The sequence below is a fragment of the Wolffia australiana genome, chromosome 7 (assembly GCF_029677425.1).
Source record: "Wolffia australiana isolate 7733 chromosome 7, ASM2967742v1".
Lineage (NCBI taxonomy): Eukaryota > Viridiplantae > Streptophyta > Magnoliopsida > Alismatales > Araceae > Wolffia > Wolffia australiana.
Genome location: NC_135841.1, coordinates 19,579,408 through 19,598,037, shown reverse-complemented (window position 1 = coordinate 19,598,037; position 18,630 = coordinate 19,579,408). Strand labels below are relative to the sequence as shown.

At 37.2% G+C, this 18,630-nt stretch overlaps 1 protein-coding gene across 5 annotated transcripts; it reads right to left on the bottom strand.

The window, feature by feature from the left end:
• Positions 1 to 8,163: 8,163 nt before the first annotated feature.
• On the bottom strand, positions 8,164 to 18,086 carry LOC144705536 (ubiquitin-protein ligase). Of its 5 annotated transcripts, XM_078578274.1 has the most exons (19): positions 17,844 to 18,086; positions 17,630 to 17,750; positions 17,172 to 17,313; positions 17,025 to 17,074; positions 14,968 to 15,056; positions 14,592 to 14,697; positions 14,355 to 14,391; positions 14,115 to 14,266; positions 13,189 to 13,711; positions 12,713 to 12,991; positions 10,273 to 10,418; positions 9,719 to 9,835; positions 9,503 to 9,610; positions 9,177 to 9,420; positions 9,046 to 9,101; positions 8,892 to 8,972; positions 8,779 to 8,823; positions 8,629 to 8,697; positions 8,164 to 8,527 (listed from the first exon to the last, which is right to left on the bottom strand). In XM_078578274.1, the coding sequence occupies exons 1-19, from the start codon at positions 18,053 to 18,055 to the stop codon at positions 8,369 to 8,371; spliced, it is 2,736 nt and encodes a 911-aa protein (XP_078434400.1). In that variant the 5' UTR covers positions 18,056 to 18,086; the 3' UTR covers positions 8,164 to 8,368. The 5 variants fall into 5 exon arrangements, 4 of the variants coding, with proteins under 4 accessions (XP_078434400.1, XP_078434399.1, XP_078434401.1 ...); XM_078578273.1 differs by having other exon boundaries at positions 9,503 to 9,835; XM_078578276.1 differs by having other exon boundaries at positions 8,385 to 8,527; positions 9,046 to 9,093; positions 9,503 to 9,835.
• Between the last annotated feature and the right edge of the window lie 544 nt (positions 18,087 to 18,630).

The following is an 18,630-nucleotide window of genomic DNA, read 5'->3' as shown; positions in this document are numbered from 1 at the left end:
TATTATTTGTTGAACTAACTTATCTGTATTGAACTGAGGCTGATAACCATTATAGCATCTCAAAATCAACTGGTTAAGGTGTTTGAGGTGTCCATCATTTGATTATCATCATCTGTTTTGAGATCACTAACAAATTATAGCGGGCGAGTGTCATTGCTGAAATCGATTTGTGTTCGAAGCCTCTTAGCAATTGTTACTTGAAGATCATCTTGATAAAGGGAGAATACTTAAAAATATACTATATATATTTCTAGTTGTGTAGTGGAGAAAGACTCATTGTGCAGGTAAGAATATACTCAAAAAACTTTGAAGCGCCAGAGGGTGAAGTGTAAAGACTTAACACAAAGTCTTACATGTTCGAAAGCCACCACATGCATTTGCAAAGGGAAAAGACAAAACAATCTTTTATTATTATTTGATTATTCCATGACATGGCATGGCATCGATGTGTGCCACATCATGGGACATCACATTTTATCTTTTTAAGTGAATGACACATTGACACTCATCATTCGCACTAGAGAAAAAGGGAGGATCCCCTTGTCATTGTCTGATGTGGCACGGGTTTCTACATGCCGCGTTAGCTTTTTTCTATCTTTTATCTCTTTTTAAATGATTTGCGATTGTACATGTGTGTGCCATGTGTACCGCCACAACTTTTGACTTTTCTTTTTATAATTTTTTTTATATTCTGCTTTTGTCAATTCTTGGCAGGATTTATTGCGAGAAAAATGGCTTGTTTGTTCATTGGTCCATGTCGGCCCCCTGCAAAAAAACATGTCAGCATGTCAGATAATGATTGGTGCATTATGGCATCACAATTTGCAATGCCATCATTGCACCTTTTTGAATGATTAGCGTAGTTAATAATTAAGGAAGTGTGTGGTTGTTTGCCATTCGACAAAGCGAATGGCTACCGTGGTGGTTGCATTTTAAATCTGAAAAAATTTTAATAAATTATAAGTCATAAAATATAATAAATATATATTTCAACTTAGAAAATTCATATCTCTTTGAGTAAATGCCCAAAAAAATTGTAAAAATAAATTCATTTTAATGCATAAAAACTCTCTTAAGCTTATGTCAGAATTTTTTTTCAGAATCTGACATTAGGAAAATCCTAAAAAATTCACTTGAATAAGGATTATTGGCTCTAGTTCAAGTTGGAGATTGATGGGTATTATGTGACCATCAAACCAATTACACATCCATGATATGTTTAAGTTCATTATTATTGTTGTGTGATATTAATGACTTCGTGAAATTATCATGAAATTATAATACAATAATCACCAGTCTTTAGCCTCTAAATATTATATTCAATGGAAACTTGAGATAGACATAAAACTATTTGGATAGAATAATGCTATTTATCTTGCTTATACAACTAGTATGATTTATTATGTGGCCATTATTGTGGAGACACTAAGGAAAGACCATGGGTATTATTTAGAGAAATAGTGCACTGATTTGATTTTTATGAATTCCTTAATGGTATTCAACCTAACTGTAAATCAGGTTGACTCATGGCACAATTGTATAAGTGATGCGTTTGTTTGATACGCCAAATTCAACTTGTGTATGGAGGGATATATTTTGACAAATTCTTAAAAGCCTCCAATCACTAGACACAAACATGTAATGGCTTCGATATAGCAAGAAGTGAACGAAGATGGAATTGAGTGGCCAATATGGAATTGTCAACCCTCGTATAAGAGGAGACAGAATTGGGGAAGCATCATATAATCCCTGGCTAGGGCATTGAGGATATTGGAGTTCTCCAATGATCCTCACTACACATCAGCATTACCCAAATGATGGATTACTGTTTGATGGCCATACCCCAAGTCATTCGGGAGTTTTGCACAAACTAATGATTATACATAGATGGTAACTGATGATGACAAAGCTTTCATTAGAGAATTCATTTACTACTATGTATCTTCTAGATCATAAAGTGTAGCTTTGCACTCCACTAGGTGCAAACTTAACCTATTGATTAGATTAAATCAAACCTTGATTAATTAAACATGTGTAGATATAGTTAATTTAAAAAGGTCTTTAATAAAGACTATTTCACCATTAAATTTTTTAACTAGAATGATGCATGGGCTTAGAGGGCCACATGGATAAGATTAATAGATATTTTTGGATATACTTAAATTTAAAAGGGTTTTAATAAAAATTACCGTAAGACCCTTCCCCTTTTATTTTTCTACTTAAATCTATTACTCCACACTCCACTAGAAGACCTTGATGGTCAAAACATCAGCCATATCTTCAAAAATAATTGGATAAGAAGAAGAGGAGATCAAATAGTCCCATGGTTGCATGGATGTATCTTGAGACCAGAAATGTATTGAAGACAGTCTCCGAGTGAGAAAGTCAAGGGCGAGGCAAGTTTCCCATATTGTAATCTGATTCTCCATTGTTTTACATATTGATTATGAATTGTTTCATATCTTCGCATGCATTAAAATAGTTTTTAGGCATGCAATCATGATATGCCACATTTATTACCACAATAAAATTAATTAGAGCATTTATTGTGATTTAAATCTAACATTTTCTCCATCATCCAAGTTTCAAATGTTTATAATTGGCTATTTGTAATGTGTTTATTGTATAAATTCCATTTTTTAATGATAAACCCTAAAAATAATTTAAATAATTATGAATATATATGTATCCTATAAATTGTAAAATTAGTTTAATTAAGAAATTAATTTCATAAAATTACATAAAATACCAAAAAGGTAAAATATGAAATTAATTATAAAAATCTAATAATTATTTTAATACTTAATGTCATGCATTAATTATCATTCTAATAAAAATAAACATGTAGAATAAGTGATATTCCTATAAAAATATCATATTTTTATATATATGAATACTTTCACATTGATATGAACGTGGTATAATAGAGTTTAAAATGCCTTTTGGGCAACCACCTTGGAGATAGGAGTGTAGAATGAGATGGATCTTTTATAAAAACTCAAATACTCTATCACTTGGTGGGATGAATGTTGCTAAAATGGTGGTATCACTGATTCCTCTTTTGATGCCAGTTTGTGCCATAATTCCTTCGCGGTTGACTTAGTGCTGCTGGGGATGAGTTGATTTTGCTATATGTCCCGGAAATAGGTTTGTTGAAGCCACTTCAGCAACTTTAGAATTTATGGAAATCTGCCATGCGCAATAAAGTTTTGGTGTATTCTGATAAAAAATTAGTAATGTTCTGATAACTAATACAATGATAAGGTTAAAATGATGATGATTTTGAGAATGATAATACTATTCAAATTTGATATAATTTTCCATTTTGATCAAATTATAAAATACACCTTGCTAGCCCTATGCTATCCATAATCCTTGTGAAGTGAATGGAGATGGATGGAGATCAATCATGCCATTGTGGATATAACCTGAAACCTGCAATTCGAGCGATACAACATGACCTGCACCAATTAGTTGTATGAGATATAATCCTATTCCCCCAAAGTCAATTCCTGATATAGCTGAAGTAGATGAGGGTTAGCATCAACCATGTTTGAAGGTAATAAGAATCAGAATATTGAGAACTAAGCTTGAACATTTTTCGGACGGCTTGAATATTGCCATTTGTGCTTGAGGCTCACCGAGGTATTTATGCATCAGCTTCATTGTGTTCCTTTCCTTGTATGTATTCAGTATGATATTTGGTACCTCATTGTCCTTTAGGCTTTTTTGCCATTTTTTTTGCTTCACATTGCTCATTCATTCTTTATCAATTACATTCTCCCTTTCCCCAAAGTCTGATATGTTGGTTTCCCAGTGATAACATGAATTTTTAGTACATTAAATTGATCATATATTCATGTTTATTTGCATTAAATTGATTATATATGAATGTTATCAAGCTTAAAATGATTAAATATAATTTATAATGGTATTTCAAATTTTCTGCAATTTTTATGTATTTTTAGAGTTTTTTTGGCAACAGATTCTGAAAGAATAAAATTTTCTGAGTCAGAATATGACTTTTTCTGGAGTTGTTCGATATTAAATTTGTAAAAATATGATTTTTCTAAGTTGATATATATATTTATTTATATGTTTTTGCTTTTATCTTATTAAATATGACTTTTTGAATTTATTTTAAACCTGTTTACTTTGTGTCACCATGCGTCGCTGCATGATTTGTCAAACGGTGACAAATTAGAACTAAATATAATGATTGGTGACAACCAATCATTAACTCAGATAATGATTTACATCAGCAAATCATTGAGCTACGCCGTTCTGGCATCATGAAAAGCGATGCCATAATAGCATTTAAGACCAACAAATCTTTTCTACCTTTTTCTGGCACAAGGGCGATGTGGACCAATCAGAAAAATCCTCTCTTTTTGCAATAAATGTTGCATAGACCAAGGCGCAAAAAAACAAAATACTATTTTGTCTTCTCTCTCTCTCTCTCTCTCTCTCTCTCTCTCTCTCTCTCTCTCTCTCTCTCTCTCTCTCTCTCTCTCTCTCTCTCTCTCTCTCTCTCCTATTTGCTATAAAAGTGGGGGTCATGCTGACGTGGCACACGATGACGCGCCGCCATGTCAACTGCAAGAATGATTAGGTAAAACTATTTAATAATATAAATATATTATGATTCTCTTTTGTCTTGTTCCCATTACAAGTACACATGGGATCTCTGAAGACGAGAGGACGAGGAATCTAAAGGGTTTGACTGTTCAACCAAAAATGGAAAAAGATAACAAGGAGAAAAAAAAAGGTCTAGGTTTGCTCCAACTTCAAACAATGATATCTGAAGATATACAGGTCTGATTGAGCTGAAATTTTCAGCACTGCTTCGTCTCCCCTTCCTCTTTCCATTCATATGCTCTGATTGATAAATAGATGCCCGGATCAATGTGAAATTCATCTTGAACTTGCTTTCTACTTGTGTGGGCTGATTGAAAGATAATGAGTTTTGAGATCCATCAAATGTATCCTTGGTGTCTTGGGTGTGTGGGAAGAAGCATTAGAGAAGAGGGGAACTTACCAGCACTCTCAAATCACCGTGATCCATGTGGAACATAAGGATCTAAGGTAAGTGTCTTCGCCTTACGTTGATCTTTTCCTGACATCGCTGTTAGCTTAAGTAGGGTTTATTATTATCTTTTCCCTATCATTTCATTCCCTTACGTACCCATTATCTCATCTCCCACACTACCATCATACTGTTCGCGCACTTGATCACCATCGTATCCATCACTTCCTCTACCATATTCTCGTAATACGTCTCGTAATTCTACTTTTACTTCCTTGTTTATTTGCTAATTTTAAAGTTTGAATTTTAACCTTTTACCCTATTTCATTATCTCACTCAGTATATCCTCATCTTTATCTTTCTCGTATCGTTAATCAATATAGTAAGTAAATTAAATCCTTAATCAGCGTTCCATGAGGAGACAATCCATACTCATCCCTAGCTAAATATTCCTATGTATGGTTAAATATGTTTTTTATTGAATAATCTCAATTTCTGACGAAAAATTAAAATCCTAAATTTAGATTATCACCGGTCGCCTTCAACTTTCTGATCAAAGACTACAATGCATATTGCCAACAGTATAGAAAATGGTATACCAGTTTGAAAAACAAGGCAGATTATTCAACAATTTCATGAGAAACCTCCAATTTTCTCACTTCTCTTCTATTGAATACTTGATCAGTAGGGCTAGTCAAGACACATCCACTTATGTTGAGACCTATATGTTAATTCTGGAATACAATATGATGTCATTATTTGGATGTTTCATTATAATTCAAAAATAATACATGTATTTCGTTCATAGTGTATCATGAAAATTTATGTTATACTTCTAGAGATTGAATAATGAAATCATGTTATAATAACATGCAACATATGCACAAAAATTTCATGGTATTTGTATATCAATCGCGTTAGTGGCTGTAGTGGCAGCAATATTAAGGAAATCTTAGGATTACTTTTAAATAGAACAAAACAGTTAAAGTCATCAAATAATCCATTATAGTAGTGGCATATTTCTAGGGTATTAAAGGAGAGTGAAACTTATTTGATTATTTAATTTTTTAAAGAAATTTAAGGAAAGGAATCATATAACAAATATAGTTTGTATCCCAGATCTGGGTTTGACAATGAGGGTGTGGCAAGATCCAGTGGTTGTTCATCTCCTTTCAATGTTGTGCCATCACTTTTAATGGTGGGCTAGGGTAGTTGCCCCATTATGTCACCCAATAACTATCTATTTTTTCAACCTAAGTAGTTAATTAATTAAATATAATTTAGATTAACAGTCTTGGTCATATTAACCCAATTGATAGGTGGACTTTCCAACTCATGAGATATCAAGCTATACTGTGTGTGTCATATGGCAGAGACAAATTCATCAACTCGTTCATGCAACCTCTTATCGATATTTCATGGTCAACTATCAAACTTATTTATCCTAGTTAGGCATCATGCGTTGGAAATTATAAGAAAAAATCTTTTTCAATATTTCTACTATGATGGCGACAGACTTCATTGCATCATCTTCATTCTTTTTAAAAAAGCATCCTACTTTTTTCTTCTCTTGTACTAAGGTCAAACGATTCCATATAAAGTACACAACCACCTTCGTGGACTTACAGTCACATCTAAGCAAATATTGTTTAGAATCATGTTAATAGAAAATCAGTTGTCATTTGAAAAAAACAGTACATTCACAAGATATCAGTTGATGTTAAGGTATAAGGATCTGTAACAAAAACTTGAATTGAGTTAACCTGGTTGAATATTAGGTATAAAATCATTAAACATCTTTTCAAATCAATTTGGTAACTTTTCCTAAAACATAATAAATATTTATGAGATCAACCATCATCGTCATATGATCTGGATTAGATAATGCTATTAGATATAAATATTTTAGTGTCCTCAAAGATTTTATGAATATCAATATTTAAGTTACAAATAGTTAAGTAATCACTACACTATGATTTTGTGTCATTATTCACTCATTGTGTACTTATCCTTAGACTTAATTAAAAATATTTTGTGTAAATAATAATAGTGTGCATGATTTTTATCTGAATTCTTAACAATATTTGGATTGTGTGATTGACGTACAGGCCATATAATTCCAACAATTTTGAGCTTTAGGTTAGATCATCCTAGTAATTAGGACACAAGAGTGGAGATAGAACCAAATTATCAATGTCCTAAGTGATTTCTAAGTGCATCACAACCCCACACATATTACTAGCTCATGGATGTATTATGTTAGTTCCTTAGAGCTATGGTATGGCTTTCACTCATTTTCTCATTTATACTTTTTACATCTACTATCAAAATAATGATGTATATTTTGTTCGATATTTAAGATACATATATTTCATTTGTTGCAATTTAAACAATGGTTTGAAGATTCAACACTTAATTGTTCTTGTGCCCCCAATTTGACTATCCTTAAGTTTCCATTTGATAATCACTAACTCACTATCATACCGCTCATTTGATGGGTTGAATGCATGCCATCGCTGAAGAACTGTCAGCGGGCAAGGGAGCAGATGTGAATCCATGGTTTGAAGATACTAATTCAAATTTCACTCTAATGCTCAAAACTGTAGCCAAACCTGACCTAAACGTAGGCCAATGCCTCTGCTTTCTTCATTTTATAATAGATTTTAAGTCAATTATAAATAAAAGTTACAACAGTCATACTTATAGACTGAGTTTATGGTTATATTATCCTAGTTCCTTAGAGCTATGGTATAACTTTTATTATTTTTCTCATCGATACTTTTTTCATCTACTATCAAAACAGCAATTTATACTTCGTTCAAAATTTAAGATATACATATTTAATTGGTAACAATTTAATCTAATTCAGATTTCACTTTAATGCTCAAAATTGTAACCAAACCAGACCTAGGCTTAGTTCAATGCCTCTTTCTTCTTCATCTTCTCATATTGATTTTAAGTGAGTTAAAAATTAAAGTTAGAACAGTCATACTTATAGATTGAGCTGGACGACCTCTGTACAAATTTGCCTTCATTTCAGACCTCATCAATTTTTAACATGTCATTTTCTTTAAAATAAATACAGGGGAGATCATACTACGTCAGTGAGCCTCCTGAAGAGATAAAAAGATACGATAAGCACATGTAAGGCCTAAAAGAAATGATATATGAAAATTACTTTGTACAACATCCTTCATATGAACAAGAGGATCTGTAGAGTAGAAGATAATATACTTTGTTGGAAAATCCACATTTCCAGATTTTACTTTCTGGAACGTACAGAATGGCTTTGAATCTCCATGTGCCCTCTACTTCATGTTGGAGATTTGCGACATATTTAAACTAGAGCCTCTGTTCTAGTGATGCTGTCCATAGCTCAGTGGAGCTCCACACTTGGACTACTGTGTCCCTGTGCACTGGCCTCTTCCCCTGGTCGAAGGCAGATCTATTCAGTCTGCACCGGGCTATTTTCAGGATGCAGAGCGAGAATCTCTCCTTGTGCTGCAACAAAAAGCACGACCGTCAACCCCCTCTCCATCTGTACGTAAATAAATAAACAAATTATAAAGTTCAATCTCCCTAGAAAAAGGTTAGTTTCCCACATTCGGGCTGTCAAATCCGCCTTCACAAGCATCACACAAGTCCAAGGCTAGCTTCCTGAGCAGTGGTAGCTGCAGTTCAGATAGAGACCCTGTAAGAAGGAGACTCTCCATGGATAGTAAAATAAAAATGAAATAACTTCATTACCCAACCTTTGAAGCAGCAACTATTATCATATCCCTCTTGATTCCCCTTCCCTGAGATAAAATAAACGGTAAACTTTGGAGGGTTGACCAAACTGTGCTCTGTTTACATGTTTACACACATTGTGCCGAAGACAAAGGTCCTCCAATGCAACACAATCTAGCAGTGAAGAAACTCCATTCGAAGTTATGGTTCCACAATCCTGATGCAAAAGTAAAACAGTCAAAATGCAGCAGTTGTTGATGGGACATGGGTTAGAAATGACAGTCACATACTTCCAGATGAAGAAAAGTCAAGCCTGGCCACCCCGATGAAATAATTCTCTGTGCATCTACAAGAAAACGTAAGCGTCTTTCCTCAGAGAAAACAACTGGATTGGACCACTAGGCTGATTTTTCTTTGCTACCTGAAGTGAGTAGTTTACAGCCGGATAAGGAGAGCTGTGTTAGATTTGAACAGTTTGTGCTGATGATCGGCAAGTCGGTGTCAGTCATCCATGGAGTAGCCCGTTCTAGCCGAAGTGACTTGAGATTTCTCATGCCGAATTGAAAGCTACCTAGGGTCAAGTCACAGTGGCAGCAGCGGAGGTCTAGAACATGTAGGTGTGTCAAGGATTTCAGGATGGTTCTCATATCAGTGTCAGATACAACCTGCCAGACACAGCATATGATTAGTTTGGAGCTGAGAGCTGTTTTAAGATAGCTATTCGTTGGTTGATAGACTGGAATAAACCTGAAATCTAAGAACAAGAGTTTCAAGCAAGGGGAAAATGTCAGGCAGTCTAGATATGTCGACTGATGCCCCAAGGCCAAATGATATGGATTTTACTCCAGCAAGGGCCTGCGCTAATGTGCATATTGAGTAAGTAGTGAAATTCCAACCCAAAGCTACTTCTTCGAAGTGGTGATTCTCATTCAGTTTCCTTAAGAAATCATAGCAACTCCCTACCCCCCTAGGTTTTGAAGAAATGCCCACATCGTTGTGAAAATTTCGACATCCACTAGCCTTCAATGCTTTGATTCCTGGGTTTCTCTTCATGATGTGTTGCAATCCACAGAGTGAAACCTAAAAAATGTTAAATATACAGTTACCAATGTTAAGGGGACGAGAAATAATTTTAGATAAATAGATCATCGTAGTCTAGAACAGAACATCATTTAGCAACCTATGCATTAATTATTGAAACAATTACAAATGAAGTGACAGTCCAAAGTAAACAGGATACAGCAGTTTGTGTTTCAAAGCAGAAAAACTTTCGACGGAATTCAGGAATTCTTGACTTAACAACAAATGAATCAGGTATGACAATGACAAGGTTTTCCGGGAAAAGCTGAGGATGTTGTCAATACTTGTGCGCTTGAAAATGGATTAAATTAAATAAAGCATAACAAGTCGTCCGTGTTACAGTGAGAGAAGAATAATCAGCAGAGAATTGAGGAGAAGATGGAGTGAGACAAAAAAATAAATTCAGATGCCCTGAAAGCCACTAGACTAAAACGTACCTGAGTCTCAGATATGTCGAGTCTCTCCAAAGACGTGCCCCTGTACTCTGAGAGAGCATCATCGGAGAGAGAAGTCTTACATAAGCTCAAACTACTTAACATGTATAAGCATTTCATAAGCTGTTTCATATGCCGTGCTTCAATACCTGAGACAGAACTACGATATCAGAGGGGAATGTCAAATGAGAAAAGAAATGTAATACAATATCTTTGGACTCTAAAGATCAATCAACGAGGCAAACTTCTGGAGAATCACTTTAAGTTTAAAAACCAAAATGGGTTTCTGTCACCACGATGTCAATCGTGGAGAATAATACTTAGGAAGCGAAGACGAAACCGCATCCTCTAAGATTTGATTAAGATTGAATAAATGAAGGACATCTGATATCATAATCACCAACCTACTCATGGATTCAAAACTGAATCAAAATCCCCCCCATTCCGTTCACCGTAATGATTGGACAATAGAATATTGTGCAATCAAAGTGGTCCGTGGTTCAACATATCTAAACCCCAAATCAGCATGGCTAAATTTGAAAGAGTTTAAAAAAGTCCAATGTCATCAAATATAAGTTCAACCGTCTTCAGGAGTACGTAAAGCAAGAAATCTAAGCTGAAACAAAGACGCCTAAAATAATGCAAGAAGATCCATTCAAATGCATCATTGCTTACGACACAGACGGTCATCCTTGCTTGCACTATTGGATATCTCCACTGGCAGCACACAATGCCAGAAGTTATTCAAAGATCATCAACTCTAGAAATATATTCCAATGTACAAGGGAAGATACGTGAACATTTTTTTCTGGAAATTTTCTCTAACAAGAAACAAAAAACTGAGTTAAAGTAATTTTCCATAGGTAGATATGCATTTTTTTTTAAAACAAATAAAAGGCAGTCACCCGACGAGTCGGTAACCACCCGAGAAGTACATGGGCCCTAGAGCCCGTGTGATACATGCTTAACCACTCCTCTCTCTATTCCCCCCTCACGGGAACCAATCCACAATGAGGTTGTCAACCTCATGGGTGAGTCCGTCCAGTGAGGCATGCCTCCTGAAAACCACATCGTTTCGATGTAGCCATATTCCCCAGAGCACTGTCAGTGAGCGGCCCCTTTCCTCTTTTCGTCTATTTCCATTTATTTGCATGGATTCCCAAAAGGCCTCAGCTGATGTCGTATTGATTCCCAGATGTGTTTGAGTAGCCCAAGTTGATCGTGCAAAAGGGCATGCAAAGAACAGATGGTCACAGTCCTCTTCTCCTTGCGTGCAAAAGATACAAATCGTCGGTATCTCTGGGTACAGCCGTTTCAGGAAGGCGTGAGTCACCAGTCTCTTGCGGTACAGTAGCCACCCGAAGATCTTTACCTTTAGGGGGGGCTTTTAGGCGCCATATAGCTCGGCACGTCAATATGGTTGTTTGGTCCTCATTCCCTTGGCGGATCCTTGTATAGACTTCTTTGACTGAAAAGGGGGCATTATTCGAAACCCAACCGTCCTTTGCTCCTAAACATGGTCGGATGTGGTGCAAGGCCTGCTGCATGTCCATGAATTCAGCGACCCATTGGTCTGACAAAGTGTCGTCAATTACCGGGTTCCAAATGTTGTCCCAACATTCACCCATTGTGGAATCAGGATTTCGGGCGAGCGCAAATAACCGCGGATATGTATCACAAAGGGGGCCGCATGGTGCCCATTTGTCTACCCAGAAGCGAAATATAGCGCCATCTCCTAGCACGGCTGAGTAAAACTCATGAACTTGGGAGAAAATTAGGCGAAGGCCTTGCCAGAAAGGTGACGCCCCTCTGATTGGGGTTGTTTTATCCTCCCAATTCAAACCCTGACCGTAGCTATCCCACAACATCTGGATGACGAGGTCCTCACTGGGTTGCATGAGTCTTGTCACCCATTTAGTTAGTAATGCCGTGTTCATACTTGGTAAGTGCAAGACTCATAGCCCTCCTTGACTGGTGGGTCTGCAGACCGTGTCCCACGCCACCAGTGCCAAACGCTGCTTGTAGTCTGATTCTGCGCCTCTCCAGAAGAATCGTCTCATCAGGCTTTCTAATCTTTGACTAATGCCAACTGGCATTTTGAAAGTGGAGAGATAGAAGATGGGGATTTCTGACAGTACTGACTTCAGAAGAACCAACCGGCCCCCCCTAGACAGAACCTTGGCTTTCCAACCTTCCAGACGTCTTTCAACTCTGCAACATTAAACATATTAAACATACTATGCAACATAATGAAAAAAAATCGCTTTTTTGCTTTAAAAAAGTCTAGGTTAGCAGGGGTTCTCGTCTGCCAATATCTCCACTCTCTCTCTCTCATTTGCCGACAGTTACCAAACTTGAATGTTTATCTCACCGGACAAAGCTTTTATCAGTTAAAAAATGGTAAAGAACTCTAAGCTAAACTTGAACTATATACTTTACGTACCGTGGCAACCATCCATCTGAAGCTCTTGGAGTCTGAATGCTATTGTGAATGACTTTTCATGGCTGTGAAATGATTCTATGGTACGATTTGGAAACTCCTTTTCACAAAGCACTACAACTGAGTTCATTCCAAAATAGGTGTACGACACAATTACTGACTGAAGACAGAGACATTCTTCTAATAGTTTAGAGATGCCAACATCGGTTAACGCTATACAACCTTTAATATTCAAATGGCACAAAGTGCTGGAGAGCGCAGATATCTTCACGAGATCCTGATCTGGAAAAAGTTAATATTCTAGTTTCAGTGCTAACTTCAATTTGGAAAATAGTCACTACATCTAAAAACCACTTGGAAGGCTGAAGCACACAGGAAGTATTGTTAAGAGGAAGTCTCTTGTTAAGATAGAGAAAAACAGAAATCAAACGTTTTATAGAAGTTCTGTACATAGTTTTGAGTTTTCTTTGACATCATACCTTTAAGATCAGTTCTCCCAGCCAATGTCAACTTTGCAATGTTACACATCGCTGGTAGATGTTGCCCTGCTGAATATGGTATGCCGGAAGAGGATTGATACTGGTCAGAACTTGAAGAAGATATTGATGTCAGAGTAGGTATAATGGGGCTGACATCAACAGTCATGTCAACGTTGGTGAGCGAAGCACACTTTTGTACGAGGGAGAAAAAGTCCTCCACTTTGAACCGAGAACAGTAGGCTAAGTTCAAAACTTGCAGTGCTGGAAAAGAGCACCCCAGGATACTGATTAAAGTGTCAGATTTCAGGTTCCAACACTTGGACAAATCAAACTCCAATACAGATTCAAAAGTGCGCTTTGAAAGTAACTTCTCCAGAACGCCAAGACTGTTTCTACTTCTTTGAATATGGTCACCCAAACCAAGCATTAACCCTTCCTTGGAGGCTTTCTCCATCTCGCTTGGAAAGAGCATTAAGCAAAGGATTTCATCCGTCAAGTGCACACAGCTGGAGAGATCTATTTTCTTGACAAATAAAAGGTCAAGAGAATGTAAATAAAAAAGCTATCAAGAATGCATTTTGAGTAAAAACATAATGAGGAAGAACAAGATAATAAGTTTAAGGCATCTAAAAGATGCTAAAATCTCTATTTTTATGACGAGTTATATTATGAAGTGAACAATACCCCAAATATATGTTCTCTTGACACAAGATGAGTGACAAAATGTAATAGCAAAGATATATACGACTCGCTATGAAAAATTAAAATGTGTGAAATAAAGAATTAATGCCAAGGCATTTAAACTCTACTGATATCAAAAAGTCGCTCATTTCATCGTCTAATTCACATTTTTCCACAGGGTCACACGTCCATTACACTAACATCTGGGTAAACAAGAAGCAATAGATCAAAAAAATTCGCCGTACCTTAGAGTGTTGAGTTATCCGAAGCATAAAATTATCATAATCACTAAACTTGATCGAACCCAACCGCTTAGAATGTGATTCTTTAATTATATAGAGAATGTACTGGATGCTGCCTCTCGCAATACTGGAGAACCAACGGTTCTTTGACTTACCTACAGGATTCCAGAAGACCAATAATGACTTGGATAGAAAAGCCAGCTTTCGCAGCATATAAAAGAAATCACAAATAAATATACTTACTGGCTAAAAATCCCACAGGCAAAAGGAAAGTGCGCACCTGCGAAAGACAATGAAAGTTATGAATTGCCACACACAGTATCAATGAGGGAACCCAATATTACACACTGAATTCATGATTATGCATTGTTAATTAAGACAAATGATGATAGTGTTCTCCATCAAAAAATGCTCTCTTACACGAAGATAAATATTACCGAGTAGCTTTATCTATAATAATGCATCACTGGCTTTTCTTACCTTCTTAAGGATGTTTATGTCATCTCCTTCAGAATCAGATGAAGATTCTGAAAGATTCCTGTTGCTCTCGATCCAGTCCACCACTGCTTCACAGAGTTCCTTCTCGCTGATGGAAACTAAAATCAAGACTCGAATTTAAGTGGAGAAAACACCATCATTGACCTAGGCATGTCCCTAAGACTATCTTATTATCGGTTCTATGACAGAAAACAAAAGAGATAAGGTCAACAAATTTCTGATGGAATGAAACTGTTTAAAAAAAAAAGAAAAGGAATGAAACTGTTTATAGCATACAGGTTTATTATGCAGAAGATATTACGAGAGATAAATATTCATTCTCCTTAATCGAACTCTCAAAATATGCATAGATCTCAACCTGTGAACAGTCAGATCAGGGTGCTCCAAGCAGGAACATAAGAAGCCATACGGAATATCAGCAAAAGAACTCAAGGTTAGAGTCCACATCTGCAGAAAATGAAATCATAAAAAATACTATGAATAAAAATGGAAGTGGAAAAACGGGATGTCTCCTCCACTCTCTAAGCACCTTTTGGCACGGAACTATGAATAAGAGACTTGGCTTAAAAGGACACTGCTCTGGACATGAGATGAGGGAGAAAAGATATCATGATTCTGTAGATATCTACTAAATCAAGTTGAAAAATTTGTGGAGCATTGGTACAAAGAACATGTTGACGAAAAATCACAAAGACATTGAATACATTCGCAAGGAAACATAAAATCAATTTTAGATCGTCACAACTCTGAAAAAAAAGTTTATAACTCTTTTCTGTAATAACTTTTCACCGCTGTTGTCTTCTTCCGAAAAAGGAGAGATACAAAGAATTAAACGGTTTTGAACTTTTTTCTCTATGATGTTCAGATACAAAGACATTAAAATGATGGATTTCCTTTATTTGTTGAATGAAAACATTCTGAAAATTTTATGGACGGTATTAGCCTCAATGAATTATAGAAAAAGGGAAGTTACAAAAAAGGAATCTAATGCGATGAGTAATGAAAGACACAGAAAGAGAGGAATCAAGAAGAAGCAGAGATTATGACTAACAGGACATGAATTATCGGCGTAAACCACTGTTGTGGAGAATATTTTTCGGGGACGAATGTATTTGCAGGTAGGAGCTATTTGGAGGAGGATGAATGCCTTGGAGGCGGTCTGTATGTGGTTGGCGTGCTGTGGGAGTGCTCTTCTAAGCAAGGAGATCGCAGCGTGGCCAGTGATAGATCACAAATTTTGTCCTCGGTAGGTGGATCTAACTTCCTATAATTGCATTCTAACACTTGTGTTGTTGGAGTGATATCATTTTGGTATCAGAGAAAGATTCTGGCCAGAATTACTGTGAAGGAATCGGAATCAAACCTGGAACTCATGGGGGATGAGTTTGAGAAATTTAAAGAGGGAATGGAGGAGTATTGGATATCGCACCAAGAAAAATTCAAGGACGTGATGAAGATGTTTTTAAAATAGTATAAGAAATATCTGGGAACGAAAGGCAGAACAGACGAGAAACCAGAGGGTACTAAAGGGAAAGAAAACATATCCGAGTTAATAAGTGAAGGCTGGAGGAAAATATTAATGAAGGAAAAAGAAGAGGTCTCTGGTACCATTAGTTCAACTGCAACGGCAAGCAAGATGGAGGCAGCCATGTTTTTGGAGACAACATTGTAGGATGGCTGAGGAGCAGGGAAAAGTATTTCTGATTACAAAAACCAGTGGATAGTGCGCGATTTAACAAAGCTATGACTTGGCCTGGAGGGTAGGCACCACAGTTGTTTACATAGACAGAAGATCTGTATGTTTCTGAAAAATGGCATGAGTTAAAGGTTCAGACCGGCAGTCTCTTGATTCATTATTTGACGATACTATGCATCAATTTCTCAGCAGAGAATGGTAAGTATGGTCAAACTCTGCTGAGATGAATACGAACGTCTATCTGAAAAAAGGTAATGTAACGGAAGACGTTTCTATGAAAGGACTGAATCCTGAGATTCAGGTCGAATATCACTGAAGACAAAGCGCAATTTGAGATCCACTATGAATTTGGCCTTCTTAGCAGAGACATGGTTACAGTTCATATGGAAGGCATGGAATTATTCACATTAGGTAAAAGCTCAGGGTATGGTAAGAATGGACGTAAAAAAGATTTTAAATCTTAGCTACCAGCCCAAGGTCCTATCTGTGAGCCCTAAAAGCCAGTTACGGACAGATGAAGAATTCTTAAGAAAATAGAACTTGCATGTACTGATTATTCAGGAAATATTGTTGCCATACTGTGGTTCTTCACGTGGTTTCAAATTCAGAAAATGTATCAAGAAAAACACATACCAGAAATGAAAAAAAATATTTTTAACGGATAAGACTAAATGAGGTCAAATTAAAAGGAAGATATAGAACAAAAGTTAGGTACTAACAAAGTTCCGAGCTAGGTATGCACAACACATCTCACTGACGAATCTAACACCTGCAGTCCAGAAGAGGCTTCATTTAGATTTATCTTATTCACCAAAACCATTTTCCTGTAAGCTATTTTACGTCATATCAAGGATCAATGTGATCACCGTGCTCCGAGCTATAACTCCAAATCTCAATCATATTTTCTAATGAGATTTGAGGGCCATCCACTGGGTTTGTGGACGTCGCCCGTTTCAGCCAAGCTTTACATTCGGACAAAAGATCATCCACTCCAAAAAACAGAGCAGCCTGGAAATGAGTGGAATTAGTGATATATTTGAACTGTGCCTAAGCATCAAGAAGATAGATACGCGGAAAACAGAGCTGACTAAACAATATCGTGCATCACTGAACAAAATCAGGGATGTTACACCGTCTGCGAATAATAGTAGAGGGTCCATGATACCACAGAGAAGTAGGTTGAATAGGTTAAAAAACAGAGACGCAAAAAATATCGAAAAAAGGCAATCGATTTCACGATTTAAGTCCCTAGAAGCCGAAGGATAAGTGGATCGATTGTGAATTAAGTAGGAATCACAACAGCGACAAAGAAAATGCACCATACCTTGAGAAGATGCAGGTAATTTTCGGGCCCAATATCCACCTGATAACCAAAAATGCACCGCAGAACACTGATAGCCGTTTTGATGTCGCATCGGATGCAAGTCTGGCAGCTCGCCGACTCGCTAGCGAAAGAAGGAAAATTGGAGAGGATTCAACGGCAGAAAATCCTTCCATCCTCATAAATGAAAATTGCCGCGATCAGAAGACTGAAATACCTGAAGCAACCGCCAAAAAGACCACGAAAGTAAGAAGATCGCTCGACGAGCCGACTCCGAGAAGTCCTCACTCGGACCGCCGCAAAACGAAGAACTCGACTAAGATCCCAGTCGTCGATTTCCGACGTTGATAGAGTCATCTCTACGTCCTCTTCTTCCCCGTCCGACGCAGTGAGCACTAGCACAACGCTGTCGTCCTCCTCGGGCTCCATGGATGACGGCAAAGCGCACCTCTCCCGCCATACATGGCGATGGTTAAATTTTATCCTATAATGTTCCGGTAAATAAAATCAGTAGTATGAGAAAAACCTGATCATAGTGTGAAATTTCATTTTTCAGACTCCGTTTAAATGAAATGTGAAAGATTCGAGAGGACGGATAACGGGTGAATGTTCTCAGTCTAGATTAGGCTTTGAAATTTTGGACCGGGGAGCAGGACCGAACAAGACCGGACCGGAACTGGACCTAACTTCAGGTAAGGTTTAGGTCCATGCCAAAAAACCGAACCTGACCCTATCCCACGCACTACCCATCCCCCTCCCTGTCGCCCTTCTCAACACCTGCCCCAAGCGCTCATCGCCGCTGCTCCGCGCGCACAACGCCTCCACCACCCCCGTGCTCCTCCGCCACCCCCACGTACCGGATCGGACCGAGACCAAACAAGACCAGACCGAAACCGGACCGAACTTCAGGTACAGTTTAGGTCCATGCCAGAAGACCGGACCGGACCGAGACCATCAAACCCTAGTCTAGATTAACCTCTGAGTAGGGTTTGATGGTCCCGGTC

Coding starts and splice junctions, on each gene's coding strand:
- LOC144705536 (XM_078578273.1), bottom strand. CDS start 18,055: ATGGAGCCCGAGGAGGACGACAGCGTTGTGCTAGTGCTCACTGCGTCG. Junction 15,057..17,024: donor CATACCTAGCTCGGAACTTT/GTTAGTACCTAA, acceptor CATTTTCTGCAG/ATGTGGACTCTAACCTTGAG. Junction 12,992..13,188: donor TGGGAGAACTGATCTTAAAG/GTATGATGTCAA, acceptor AACTTTTTCCAG/ATCAGGATCTCGTGAAGATA.